This window comes from Sus scrofa, chromosome 7, assembly GCF_054392235.1.
Source record: "Sus scrofa isolate SSC_HxYL_T2T_F1_AM1 chromosome 7, Sscrofa_HxYL_maternal_Yorkshire_Landrace_v2.0, whole genome shotgun sequence".
Classification (NCBI taxonomy): Eukaryota; Metazoa; Chordata; class Mammalia; order Artiodactyla; family Suidae; genus Sus; species Sus scrofa.
The window spans coordinates 49,256,801-49,270,785 of record NC_139389.1 but is presented as its reverse complement, the minus strand read 5'-3'; the positions used below and the strand labels follow the sequence as shown (position 1 = coordinate 49,270,785).

The 13,985-nt window shown below is 45.1% G+C and overlaps 1 protein-coding gene across 2 annotated transcripts in view; it reads left to right on the top strand.

The window, feature by feature from the left end:
- Positions 1-11,950, top strand: part of CLIC5 (chloride intracellular channel 5) — a 125,013-nt gene extending 113,063 nt beyond the window's left edge. The window contains exon 6 of one of the 2 annotated variants that reach the window (XR_014808939.1): positions 410-4,905. Coding sequence is in view for 1 of the 2 variants with exons in the window: in NM_001198923.3 (NP_001185852.2) it covers positions 7,135-7,302 (168 nt within the window). In the remaining variant the exon portion in view is untranslated. 2 annotated transcript variants of the gene reach the window in all.
- The last annotated feature ends 2,035 nt before the right edge of the window (positions 11,951-13,985 follow it).

Below are 13,985 nucleotides of genomic sequence, written 5' to 3'. Positions count from 1 at the left end.
ATATAGTTCCCTGTGCTATATAGTAGGACCTTGATGTTTCTCTATTTTATAGATAGTAGTACGTATATATCAATCCCAAACTCCTAATTTATCTCCTCCTCTTCCCTTCTGCCCCCCTCACCCCCCACTCTGTCCTTTGGTCACGATAAGCTTGTTTTCAATTCTATCCTTTTCTGACCCTTACCAGCCCAAAGAAAAATACAGTGGGATCGAGGGCTGGACTGCTCTCTACTTCTGCATGTGTTACATCTTATTGTCTCAGGGAGACAAAAAGCTCTGACAGGTCTTTTCCAAGCATGATGGTGGGTACATGGCAGCCCTCTAATAAATACTCATTTAGAAGTTCCCATTGTGGCACAGCAGAAGCAAATCCGTCTAGTATCCATGAGGATGTGGGTTCAATCCCTAGCCTCAATGAGTGGGTTAAGGATCTGGTGTTGCCGTGAGCTATGGTGTAGTAGGTCAGAGATGTGGCTTGAATCCCAAATTGCTGTGGCTGTGGTGTAGGCCAGCAGCTGGAACTTGGATTCAACCCCTAGCCTGAGAATCTCCATATGCCTCCGGTGCAGCCCTAAAAAGAAAAAAAAAATACTCATTGAGTGACCATTTGATCACCTAGCTTGTGTCATTGTGATCCCCAGTTTCTCGCTGCCCTAAGAAGAATCAGATTCAACCATTTATCAGCCGGATATCTGGCTTTCATTTTTCAGTTGATGTCCTGGGCTAGATAAAAATGCAGGCTTCCCTCCGATCAGAGTTCACACCAACTGGAGTTGAAACGTTAGCGGGGCACGCACTTGGGGCTCTCACAGGATGTGTCAGGGCTGGAGACTGGGAGGGAGCCACACTTGCCAGGGCTCATGGGCAGGGCAAACGTACTCTATTCAAATGGAGACACGTTGGGTTTGGGGTCAAGTCCATGGTCAACGGTAGGTCCAGCCAAGCGACCTTTCTTTGAAGTTATTAATTACTGCACACCCCACCCCAGCCCTAGAATGTCCTCTATCACTTTTCCCGAGGAACAAGTGGCACCATTAGGGATATGAGTCTGACAGTCATAGCAGGTCAGAGTGAGACAAAGGAAAGACCTCTGTTCTAGAAGTTGGGAGACTCAAGTTCTGGTCCTGTGTGCACCACCAACGAGCAGCAAGAACTGAGGCAGGTCATTGACTCTGGCGGAGGGGATCATTTTTCTCATGCTGAAATGAAGAGCTGTGGATTACACTCCTTCTGGCCTCTTTCCCTTCCCTCCTTCCTCCTTCTCCCATCCACACACAGATGGACCACCCAACTGTTGGGTCCGATCAGGCAAACCAAAGCATCTCCCAGGCTCCATGCTTCTTTCTCTGGTTTCTCCAGTTCTTTCCAGCCCCAGACGACTAAGTCACAGCTCTGTTCTTGGAGTTGTTCCCTGGAGGAGCCGGGGGTCGGAGGGAGGATGGCCCAGGAGGGACGAAGGCTGGGCCTCGCCTCCCGTCTCCTTGGATCTCTGCTGATCCAGCTTATCAGATTCCAGAGCCCTGGCAAACCTCTCAAGGGCGGAAAGCATGAAGGGAGAGCCAAGTCAGGCCTCCAGTTTGGCTTCCGAAGCCAAAACTTAATCTGGGCTGGGGGAGCTAACAGTTTTCATATGAAAGCACAAATTCAGAACATGCGCGTGGAGGTCCCTGTGAACGTCAGCGCTTGCCCCTTGCTCATCCTCTGTCTCTGTCTCTCTCTGGCTCTTCTGGCTCTCTTTCAGGTTTCTCTGCATCCCTGGAGGCTGAGTTGCTCTGGCTGGGGGCTCACGGGCAGCCTGGTTTGAACTTTCATTGTCTGGCTGCCTTCTCTTCTCCTCTCCCCACACAAGCCAACACGTGAAAGAAGAACCAGCTCTGGCCAAGGCCAAGTTCAGGGCATGCAGATCTCGGCAGGGAGGGGCAGGAGGGTGGTGGTCTCTTGTGGCTGCAGTCCCCCAAGACCCTCATGGGGCATGGGGACCTGTTCAGCCACTGATGCACACAGGAAGGGAGCTATTTGTAGAAACACAAATAGATACTCACCTATTGCATCCCTGCTTTCAAGCTCCTATCATATCCTTTGGAAACTTAGAAATAAATTCCAGCACAAAGAGACTTGAGGCTGCCCCACGGATCGCTTTATAGTTTTGAAAAATATTTTTTGATCGATGCCTTGACCTTACTGTGGGCCTTTTTATTTCCTTCTTTTTTTTTCCATTTAAAGGAAAGTGAACTATAGCTGATATACAGTATTGTGTAAGTTATGGGTGTGCAACACAGAGATTCATACTTTTTGAAGGTTATACTCCATGTATAGTTACTACAAAATACTGGCTCTATTCCCTGGGTTGTATAATACCTCCTTGTAGCTTGTTTTATACCTAATATTTTGTGCCTTATTTTATACCTAATATTATGTGTCTCTTAATTCCCTCCTCCTATCTTGCCCCTGCCCTATCCCTCTCCCCACTGAACCACTTGTCTGTCCTCTACATCTGTGAGTCTGTTTCTGTGCTGTTCTATTTTGTTTTATTTCCTCATTGTTATGTATGTTTTAATTTTTAGATTCCACATATAAATGATTTCATACTGTATTTGCCTTTCTTTGGCTGACCAACCTCACTTAGCATCATACCCTCCATATCCACCTGGGTTGTTGCAAATGGTAAAATTTCTTTTTTTTACCTCTGGATAGTATTCCTTTGTGTTTATATCAATTATCTATCTGTCTCATACATCATCTTTATCTATTCCTCTGTGGATGGACACAGGTTGCTTCCACATCTTGGCAGTTTTAAGTAGTGTTGCTATGAATACTGAGGTGCATATATCTTTTCCAATTAATTTTTTTTCTGGATATATACCCAGGAGTAGAATTGCTGGGTCATATGGTAGCTCTGTTTTACATGTTTTGGGAAACCTTCATACAGTCTTGCATAATGGCTGCGCCAAATCACTTTCTGTGTGTCTTTTGCATTCATTCTGGGCAAACCCAAGACAGCTTCTTATAAAGACTCATGGACAAACCCAGGGGCTCTTCATTTTCAATGGACAGAGGCTCTGTTGAAGGACCCTGATTCCATTACCTGTGTTATCAGCTCCACCTACCCTGGACAGAGGTTGCTGGTGGCTTCTATAGTGACCACCCCAAATCAGTTGTTTTAACTGACAGAAGTTAATATGAAGAAGTTCTAAGTGCCTAAGAACTGGGAAGACAAAATGTACCTTGAAGTTCCTCCTTCAGGGCAGGGGAACAAAGGGAAGAGGTTGATCAAAACTTGGAAACTAGATGAGTCTGGCTCTCCCTCTCTCCTCCCACCCAGAGCTGCGCCTTGGACCTCCAAGGTGCGGCGCTGCTCCGCTGGGGCTGGGAGCCCAGTTCAGAGCAGCCCATGGGGCTGGGACCCAAGCTTTGCAGTGGGGTCACTGTCGTGTGTGGCCTCTCTGAGCTACTGTGAGGACACTTGTTTTGTGAGTGTTGGCAAGAGGGCAAACTGGATTCAACTGCTGCTGCTGCTGCTGGAGCAAAGGAAGATGAAAGTTACAGGAAGCCCCGCCAGATGGGGCCCATCCCTTCTCCCCCGCCTCCAGACGTGCAGCCTCCCTTTCTAGCGCCATCTGTTGGCAAAGCCTCCTGGGAGTCTGGCAAAACAGGTGTCCTTTGCAGTCCCGGCCCCAGTCCCAGTCCTAGTATCACAAAAAAGCACCTGTAGCAGAATAACTGGCCCAGGAAGGATTCTGAGTAGAGCTATTCCTTTATCATTTACGTAGGGCTCAAGTGGCAAAGAGGAAGGAATTGGATTAGAAAGCAGGGACTGTCATAAATATTAGTGATGAATAGATAATAGCTAATATTGATTGAGTTAATTATTTTCCTGTGCAACATTGTGTAAGCCACTAAATCGCTCATGACTTCGGTTTGCTCATTGCTAAGGATCTTCAGGCTTTAAAAGTAAATGGTTATATACCTTTAACTCTGGGTCATTCTGTCTAATGTTAGGATTCCTGAGCATGGCAAAGAGAAAATAGAACTGCTTATTAAATCCCTCCCTACTCTTTTAACCTCTTGTTGCCTTATTTATCTCATCTGGAAAATGGGACTATAGTACGCTCTTCTTTGCAGAGTTATTTAGGGATTTCAGTAGCTTGCCAAGTGCTTAAAGCAGTGCCTGGAGCAGAGCAGAGGATACATAAATGTTTGCTATTGTCTTTACTCTTACCAAGAGATTCTGGGGGGCGGGGAGTGAAGATGCTGTGGTTGCTGTCGAATAATGCTCACAGGCAAGGGGAGAGAGAGGACACCAAAATAGTAACTGCAGTTCAGAATAGAATAGAATTTCGGGTTGTAATGGAAGTTCAGGACTGATGTAGGAGAACAGAAGGGGAAATGAAGCCTCTTTGGGAGCTTGGTTGTGTCTATGAGGCTGAGCTTTTCCTGCAGTCAACATTGTTGTCCCTCACTCAGCACTGCTTTCTGGGGAACCCCGCACATCTCTGGTGCCCAGATGAAGATGACACCCCAGAGTGGAAAGGCGTGGGGGATGTTCTCTGGGTGGGAGGATCCCTGGGCTAGAGGTCTGGACTCTTCTTTCAAAGAAAGCAAGGATTGGTGTTCCCATAATGACTCAGTAGTTACCGAACCTGTCATCCATGAAGACTCGGGTTCGATCCCTGGCCTCGCTCAGTGGGTTAGGGATCCAGTGTTGCTGTGAGCTGTGGTGTAGGTCGAAGATGTGGCTCAGATCCCGTATTGCTGTGGCTCTGGGGTAGGCCAGGGGGGCTCTGGGGTAGGCCAGGGGCTACAGTTCCAATTGGATCCCTAGCCTGGGAACCTCCATATGCCTCAGGAGCAGCCCTAAAAGACAAAGAGACAAAAAAAAAAAAAAAAAAAAAAAAAGCAAGGAAAGGCGTCAAAAGTCAGTGCTCTAGGATGGAGGCTACTCTTTGCTCTTCCCCACCCAAGTCCCTGAGGGCTACAGGCAAGACTAGCCAATGTGCAGAGCCCAGGGCACAGCAGAAATAAAGGTGCTCCAGTTTTAAAAAAGTATTCAGAATTTCCAGATGTTGACGGCAGAGCATTAAACCAAGAACAGGGTCCTTCTGAGTGTGAGGCCCCTCTCTCTGTGACTGCACAGGGCACATGTCTTTGAAGCCCTCTCTGGCTGGAGAGACTTTCTTAAAGAGCCCACCCTGCCCCTACCTTGAAGGAAGGCGTGCAATGGGCAAAACGTGGGTCTCAATGAATTCTGACAATAAATAATGTTTCTCGAGCACTTAGCATGTGCCAGCCACCTCTCTGATCATTTAAGAAAATTAATTTGTTACTCCAAGACAGGTCCTTACCTGCATTTTAGGGATAAAGAAATGGGGGCTCAGAGAGGTTAAGTAATTAAGCCAAGGTCACACGGCTGGTAAGTAGTGGGGTCAGGATTGCAGATGCAGTCAGCTGGGATCCAGAGCCCATGCCTTTAACCATTATGCTATTGTGTGTCTCAGCACAAACACCACTTCCCCAGAGTGCCCAAGTCCACAGCCCTAAGTGTGGCAGACTAAGGAGAGAAGAGAAATAGTTGTCGGTTCACTCCCACATACCCTGAACCGACATATACATCCCAACAGCTAACTTACATTTTTTGCTTTGTAGTCCCTTCTGCAAATAAGGATGCTTACGTATAACAAAGTGGATAGGAAAAGAGAAAAAAAAAGATTGTCTATATTTCTATCAATCAGGCAGAACCACTGGTAATAGATGGTGTATGTATTTCTAGCCATCATATGTCTCCAAATGCCTTACACTATACTTTGAACTGAACGATCTGTCTTGAAGTGTTTTCCCAATCACTGGGGTTTCCTCTGCAGCAGCATTTTCAATGGTTCTCCAATGTGCTACTGTATGTATGTATGAGGATGTGTTTATCCATCAGCTTATCCATACAACTTATACCTACCGTTGGACATTTGTGTTGTCTACCATTTTTTGCTATTCCAAAGTATCCAGCAGTCATATTGGCGTAGCTAAATCTTCTTGCCCATCCATGGTGTTTTCTAAGGAAAAATCTATAGAAGCAGAACACCAGAAGGGCAAATTACATTTGCTTAACAAATAAAATAAAAGTAAAGAAATAAAATAATATAACATCACATAAAATAAATAACATAAATAAAATAAAAATAAATAAAACATAATATAAAATAAGTGAAATTAAATTCAAAAATATAAAACAACATAACAACAAAATAAATAACAAATGAAATCATTAAAATAAATGAAATAGAAAATAATATAAATAAGATATAAATAATATAACAACAAATAACATAAAATAAAATTAAAATTAAAAATTAAAAAATATAACATATATAAAATAAAATTAAAATTAAAAAAATAACATAACATTGGAGTTCCCATGGTGGCGCAGTGGTTAACGAATCCGACTAGGAACCATGAGGTTGTGGGTTCGATCCCTGGCCTTGCTCAGTGGGGTAAGGATCCAGTGTTGCTGTGAGCTGTGGTGTAGGTTGCAGACGCGGCTCAGATCCCGCGTTGCTGTGGCTCCAGCGTAGGCCGGTGGCTACAGCTCCAATTAGAACCCTAGCCTGGGAACCTCCATATGCCATGGGAGCGGCCCAAGAAATGGCAAAAAAGACAAAATAAATAAATAAATAAAAATAACATAACACAAATAAATTTAAGATAAAAATGAAATAGAAAATATTATAAGATAAATAAAATATAAATAATATAATGTAACATAAAATAACAAACTAAAATAAAAATTAAAAATATAAAATAACATAACGTAAATAACACAAAATAAAATCAAGTTAAAATAAATGAAATAGAAAATAATATAATAAAATAAAAATAAAATATAAATATAACAAATAAAACAATATAGCATGACAAAATTAAAAATAAGTAAAATAGAAAATAATATATCAAAATAAGTAACAACATAAAATAAATAAAATAAAACGGCAGCACTGCCACTTTGCACGACACGCATCTTGCCGCTGGCCCTCGGGATGCACAGAGGGCCTCTCTGCTGTGCACACACCGGGTCAGCCGCTGCCGCCTTCCCCGTGATTCGCTTCCTGCTTTAACATCGTCTCCATCCTGCCATCTCTGTTGCAGATCGTGGCCAAGAAATACCGCAACTACGATTTCCCGGCGGAGATGACGGGTCTGTGGCGGTACCTGAAAAACGCCTACGCCCGGGACGAGTTCACCAACACCTGCGCCGCCGACAGCGAGATTGAGCTGGCCTACGCCGACGTGGCCAAGCGCCTGAGCCGCTCCTGAGCGCGGCCCGCCCGCCCCACCGCCGCTGCGCAAGGACTCCGGCTTCACAGACTCCACTTCCACGTCGCCTCGGGAACCTTCTTTTGTGTTTTAATCAGGCCACACCTCACTGGCATCATGGGAACCCCAGCCTGCGGTCTTTGGCGAAGGTCAGCGCTGCCCCCGTCTGACCAGGCAGGAACCCACCAACAGAAAAGAGAGAAGCCTTCAAGCTCTCAAACTTCGGACCTGGGTCAGGCTCCAGTGTATTTGGGGTCAGGGTGGGACTGTCCCTGGCCCCTTTGCCAATGTCAAAATCTCTCCTCCGATGCATTGAAAACGTGCAGCACTGTGTCCTCGTCCACATTCCTCCTTGTCAGTAACACCAAGGCCAAGGCCAAATGCCATCCTTATTAGAAAGCAGTGCAGGGCTGTGTGAGGGGAGATGGAGGGTGAGGAGAAAGGATGCAGCAGGCGGTGGATTGAAGCATCCCGCAGACACACCTGCCCTCGCTTCCGGGTTTCTGGCACCTGCGGTCCCTTTGGACCCCGGAGGCCAGAGTGGAAAACCACTTTAGACACAGCCTTGGTTTGCAGCAGTGCTGGGCGTGCTGTGATGTACCTGGCGGATGCTGATGTGACCTGCATTTTTATCTTCCGGGCCTTGCGGGGAAATTAGCATGTAATTCCAAAGTGGGGTGAATGGAGAGGGAAGGGGAGGGGCGAGCAGTGTTGATGCCAAAAGGCCCTGGAGGGGGGGGTCTACCAGCCATGGGGTTTGCTTGCTTACGGGAGTGGTTTCATCGGAGATTATAAGCCTGGCTGTGACTGCGTTTGTCCATGAGTGAATCTGGGTCTGTGAAAAAGGAGATGGGCCCAGGGGGTGATGAGGATAAAAAAGTTCTTTATGAGGCTCAGTGTTCCCTAGGAATCTTTCAGATGGGTCTTCTCTCTCATAATCGGTCTTTACCTGGTAATGTCATATTACAACCAACCTTATAGCAGAAACCTGAGATTTGGCCAAAAATGACTTTCCAGTCCCTTCCTGTGTTTGCTGGATGTGAGTCTGCTAGCTGGGTGCTCTCTGATTCAGCCACAGAGATCTGTTTAGGAGGCTGCATGATCATGGAACCTTAGGAAGAAAGTCCAGGGGCCTTTCTGACTGGGAAACCATGTGGTTTGAACTCGAAGAAAAAAATATGTGCACCTCTGGGTTAATTTCCCTACCATCCGACTCAACTGCCAGATGAAAAGGAGGAAACTTTTTTTTTTTTTAAGCTACTATTTCACTCTGTAGTCATTCTCCTTGAGTGTCACCTCCTTAAAAGCTTACCCTGCTTGAGCGAGGGGGCCTGTGCTGAGGCACCTAAGAAGAATGAGCTGGTCATCTGCTCCCTCTTCCAGGGAACAGTCTGGAAGACCCTGACCTTCAAGAGTCCTTCCTTCTGTGTTTCCTGTCAGTGGGGGGAGGGGGAGGCGCCCAAGTGCCCCAAAGCCCCAGGACTTAGCTCACTGCTCAGCGCGGCCAGGACAGCACCGAGCCTTCACCTAGATGCATCGCCAGCTTCTATCCGAGCCATCCCCTGCCTCCAGGGAGCTCGCACGGAGCAGAGCAGAGGGGAGCAAGCAGGCAGTGTTCTTTAGCTCAGGGAGGACCAGGACCTTTCTGAGGAGGACATTTGATAGGCCTGAGACCTTGGAAGAGTTAGAAGGAAGTGGATGCATTTCCACCTGTAAGGGTACCTTTCCATGGACTTCCTTGGAAGCTTGGTCCCCAGAGATGGCTGAAAGGGAGAACTGGTGAGGAAACAGCCCTTTTGACTGTAGGGAAGAGTCCCAGACTGGCCTTCCTGGGAGATGAAAGATTGAGTGACCCCGAAGCCCTTTTGAAATGAGTGTGAAATCCTGTTGTCCTCAGAAATCCTTCCCTGAACTTAGCACAGGCATGACGATCTAAGAGGCAGTTTACTTTCCTGAGACCCACAGAGGTGCTGTTCTTGAAGTATACCTGAGAAACACAGCCAGCGACAGAGAAAAGAGGATGCCCAGGTGGAATAGGTCCCCCAGGTAGAGTAGCTCTTCTAGGTAGAGTAGCTCCCCCGGGTGGAATAGCTCCCCAGAGGAGTTTTTGGACACTAACATGCTGATTTGATATTCAGAATTCAGCAATTGGCAAGTCTTTAAACACAGCCTTTAAAAGCAAACAAGCCAAACCAAATCAATATTATTGGTCCTGGATGTTCTTTCTGTAGTTGACTTCTTTTTACATAAGTAACAATAATAAGACATTGGGGTGGGGTGGGGGCAGTTATATGATCAATTACAACCATTTTAAAAAGGGAGAGGAGCTATAGATGGAAAGCACTTCCTGGTACTTAATCCAGGAACATCTTTCTATTTCAACAGTAGGTTATCATAAGATGCAGCTGACTGTTGACTTCAAGCTTTAAGGAGTTCCCCAGTGACCTAGTGGTTAAGGATCTGGCATTATCACTGCAGTGGCTCAGGTCACTCCCATGGCACAGGTTGGATTCCTGGCCCAGAAACTTCTGCATGCTGCAGGTGCAGCCAAAAAAAAAAAAAAAGAAAACCTTTAATATCTACGACCAGATATATCAAAGTATATTTAAATAATAATGTTGCCTTCTGATTATTTTTTTCAAAAGAAATTTTTCTCCAGTTCCTTCAGCTTCCCTGAGTTTTGGCCATAACCTTGTCATGTAGACAGCAGAAAATCTCCTGGCAACCATGTGGAGGGAGAGGTCCTCAGATATCCCCAGAAGCAACTCTAGGAGTATTGAAGGTCCACAGATGGACCCAGAACTCCAGAGCGTTAAGGCAGGAGGTGATCCTTGCTACTGGTCTGGAATGCATATCATTGCCTCCAAAAGCCTTTTGAAGGCACTGAAGGGATTTATTTGGGTTGAGATCCTATTTTATTCTGGATTTATTTCTCTCCTTTGACGTTCACATCACTGTGGTTTTTCGGTGGGAGGCAGAGGCAGAAATAAGAACCATACTCAGAAAGACTGTGTTGAATTTACCCATCTACTCAGTCCTGCCTACCTCTCAGGAGAGAGGCTATTGGATAAGATTTTAATAACTACACAAGATGAGCTGGCTCAATAAAAGCTTGATTGGCCCAGAGCACTGTTCCTTTTACCATGTGCCTTGATGACCTGACGATTCAGAATCACAGGCACGAGTTTGGCCATCTTGTTTTAAACAAGGGGGCGGAGCTACCTGGCACTCAGTTCTTGGGTTGAAAAGCGAAACACACACTCCATTTGGTTATGTGACCGCAGGATCTTGAGCCAGTTTCGGCTTCCCAGGAAATGGCACTGTCTTCAGGGTTCACTTCTCCTGCTGGTGGAGCCATTGAGAAGCTTGATCTTTGCATTAGAAAAAGGCCACACCAAGAGTGAGAGTTCCCCAGGCTGTATTTTCCAGCATCTATCAAATAAAACCACAGAAGCTCTTGACAATACCTTTGCCCACTGGCCATTCTCCAGAAAGACAAGACCAAGCCTCTTAGAACTGTCGCCAAATGAGTCACCCCTGGAAGGGACCTTGAAGATCTAAGAGTCCTGGGAATCAGCACTTTCTATCAGGAGAAAACAGTGAGAGTAGGTGTCTGAAATTAAATTGGTCCAGGAGCACGTGGTACCCAGCAGGCACGTCTGCGGCTCCCCCTGTTTCCACTGACTAGGAACCTGTTCAAAGGCAGAGTGAATCAAGATGCTGATGTCTTCCTCCTTGGAAAAACGAAGCATCAATTCATGGGTAAATCTAAGTTCAATGATTCCCTTATTAATATGTTTTTAAATAAAATATTCAAGAACCACTGAAGTATTAGAGAGAGAGTGTGTGTGTGAAGGATCCTGGTTCTGATGCTGGGAGAGAAGGCATCCTATCCTTGACCTTGAGGTCCTTCTTGCAGACAAGGCCCACTGTCTTCTGCCCACTGCTCTTCTCATTTAACTCAGACCCCCTAGGAGTTCATCTTCAACTCCCTTTGTCAGCCTTCTCCTCCCAGCTTCCTCTCAGAACACTGTCATTTCGTAATTAGGTGTGATCCAAGGTATGCGTGATCTTACTTATTGTTACTTCAGGAAATGGATCCAGTGCTTCCCTGCCCCAATCAAAAATAAAATTTAAAAACTGGCTCATTCTAGGGTTTGGGCTCAACTGTGTTTCTTTCAAAGCAATCTTTTTTTTTTTGGCATAATATAGTTTTAAGGACCTACAGTCTATGATATCTTAAGTATAAATAGAGATTCTGCACTATTGACTATGCATATATTTCAAATGTAAAATATCCAGCTGATGTTGAATTTGTCTTGCTTTCCTGACCACCTGACTGCCCATTTTTACAAGCTGGAGTGCTAACTAATTTAGCAAAAGAAGTCTAGCTTTCATAAAGGGTCAAACATGTCATTTTACAAAAATCCTCCAAATGATGGCATCTTGATTTTCTTAAGACCTTGAACTGTGGTGATAAAATAATAGGACTTGCTTTCAAGCTTTAATAATGCAAAATGCCTTTTAATGAAGATCTTGCTGAGTGTTTTCCTCTTGAATCTGAACCACTTATAAATTTGTTTCCCAGTCTTGATTGGTATTGACTGATTCAAATAAAGTTGGTTATTTTCGAATATTACAAAAATGATCATCAGATTTCAGATTTCTTGTTGGAGGTGGGAATTACCTATGCTTTTTTTTTCTTTTTTATTTTTAGGGCTGCACCTGCAGCATATGGAAGTTCCCAGTCTAGGGGTCCAATTGGAGCTGCAGCTCCCAGCCTATGCCACAGCCACAGCAACACCTAATCCTTAACCCACTGAGTGAGGCCAGGGATCAAACCCGCATCCTCGTGGATACTAGTCAGGTTCATTACCGCTGAGCCGCAATGGGAATTCCATGGACATCTGCAGCTTTGCTACTAAGGACCCACACGGTCTTTCTTTCTTCCTTTCTTTCTCTTTCTTTCTCTCTCTCTCTCTTCCTTCCTTCCTTCCTTCCTTTCTCCCTTTTTTTCTTTCTCTCTGGCTGTGCCCCCAGCATGTGGAAGTTCCTGAGCCACAGCAGCTACCAGAGTCGCTGCAGTAAAACACAGCATCTTTAACCTGATACACCACAAGGGAATTCCTCCTATGCTGTTTTAAATGACAAGTATGAAATACCTCTTTTTTTTTACAAACGTTTTATTTTCCATTACAAAAGAAAATATGTTCATTCTTCTTATAAATGAAAAGCAAATAAAAATTAGTGATAAAAATGAATGAAATAATGCCATTTGCAGCAACATGGATGGACCTAGAGATTGTTATATGAAGTCAGACACAGAAAGACAAATATCATATGATATCACTTATAGATGGGATCTGAAAAAATATATGAATGAACTTATTTACAAAGCAGAAATATACCCACAAACATAGAAAACAAACTTACAGTTACTAAAGAGGGTGGGGAAGGGATAAATTAGGAGGAAGGAATAAATATATACACATCACCGTATATAAAATAGATTACTTGGAGTTTCCTGGTGCTGCAGAGTTAAGGATCTGGCATTGTCACTGCTGTGGCTCAGGTCTGAATCTTGGCCCGGGAACTTGTACATGCCTTGGGTCCAGCCAAAAAGAAAAAAAAAAAAAAATGGGTCACCAATAAGGACCTATTGAAGCACAGGGAACTCTACGCAATATTTTGTAATAACCTATAAGGAAAAAGAATTTCAATAGAATATGTGTGTGTATAACTCAATCACTTTGCTGTACACCTGAAACTAACACAGCATTGTTAATCAACTATACTTCAATTTAAAAAAAAAAAAAAGGAAGCGTTCTCTCTGTGGCACAGCAGGCTGAGGATCCAGTGCTGTCTCTGTGGCAGCGCAGGTTCAAGAACTTCCATATGTGGCAGAAGAAGCAAAAAAAAAAAAAAAAAAAAAAAGAAGAAGAAGAAGAACGGAAGGAAAAGCAAAAAGCTTGAGACCCAGCCCTCCAGAAACTCACTTTTATTTTAGCAAGGCTGCAAATTCTATCATAGTACATGGACCAGGTGAAAAAAATACACTGCTGTTCCTTCATGAATCTCATCTCCGTTTCCTATCTGTGCCGTACCTGGGGGTGGGCCAGCAGAGACAGTCCAGATGTGATTTAAGGAATGACTGACAATACTGGTCTACTTGCATCCAGACCCCTCTCTTGGCCCTCAGTGGCCTTGCCCTGTCAGCATCCCTAGCCTGAAATTCCCACCCTTAGGACCACGTCACTGACTCTTGATTAAGATCCCCAGAATCCTCAGTAAGATCTACCTAGAGTCAACCTAGGACCTGAGAGGGACCCCTGTGAGCCTTCACAGTGCTGAAAGGTACAAAGCTCTTGGCAGTCCTAGGTGTCCTCCACCCTCTGAGAGGACAGCTTCTCATTTCCTTGAAAGAGACCAATACCCTGACTCCCGGTGGGAGAGGCAGCCCAGAGCTCAGAGCAGATGCTCTTGGTGGGCCTCTCTCCATCCTCTTCACCCCCATCTTCCCCTTGCTGAGCTCTGATGGGGTCAGGAGCCCACGTCCCCATTCCTCCCTGCTCCCCACACACTTGTGACTCAGGTAAGAATGTTTCCAACCCCAGGTTCAGGGGTGAATCATGAGCGGTCTGGTTTGTTTCAGAGGGGGCTATCGACCAAGTTCCACCCCGGAC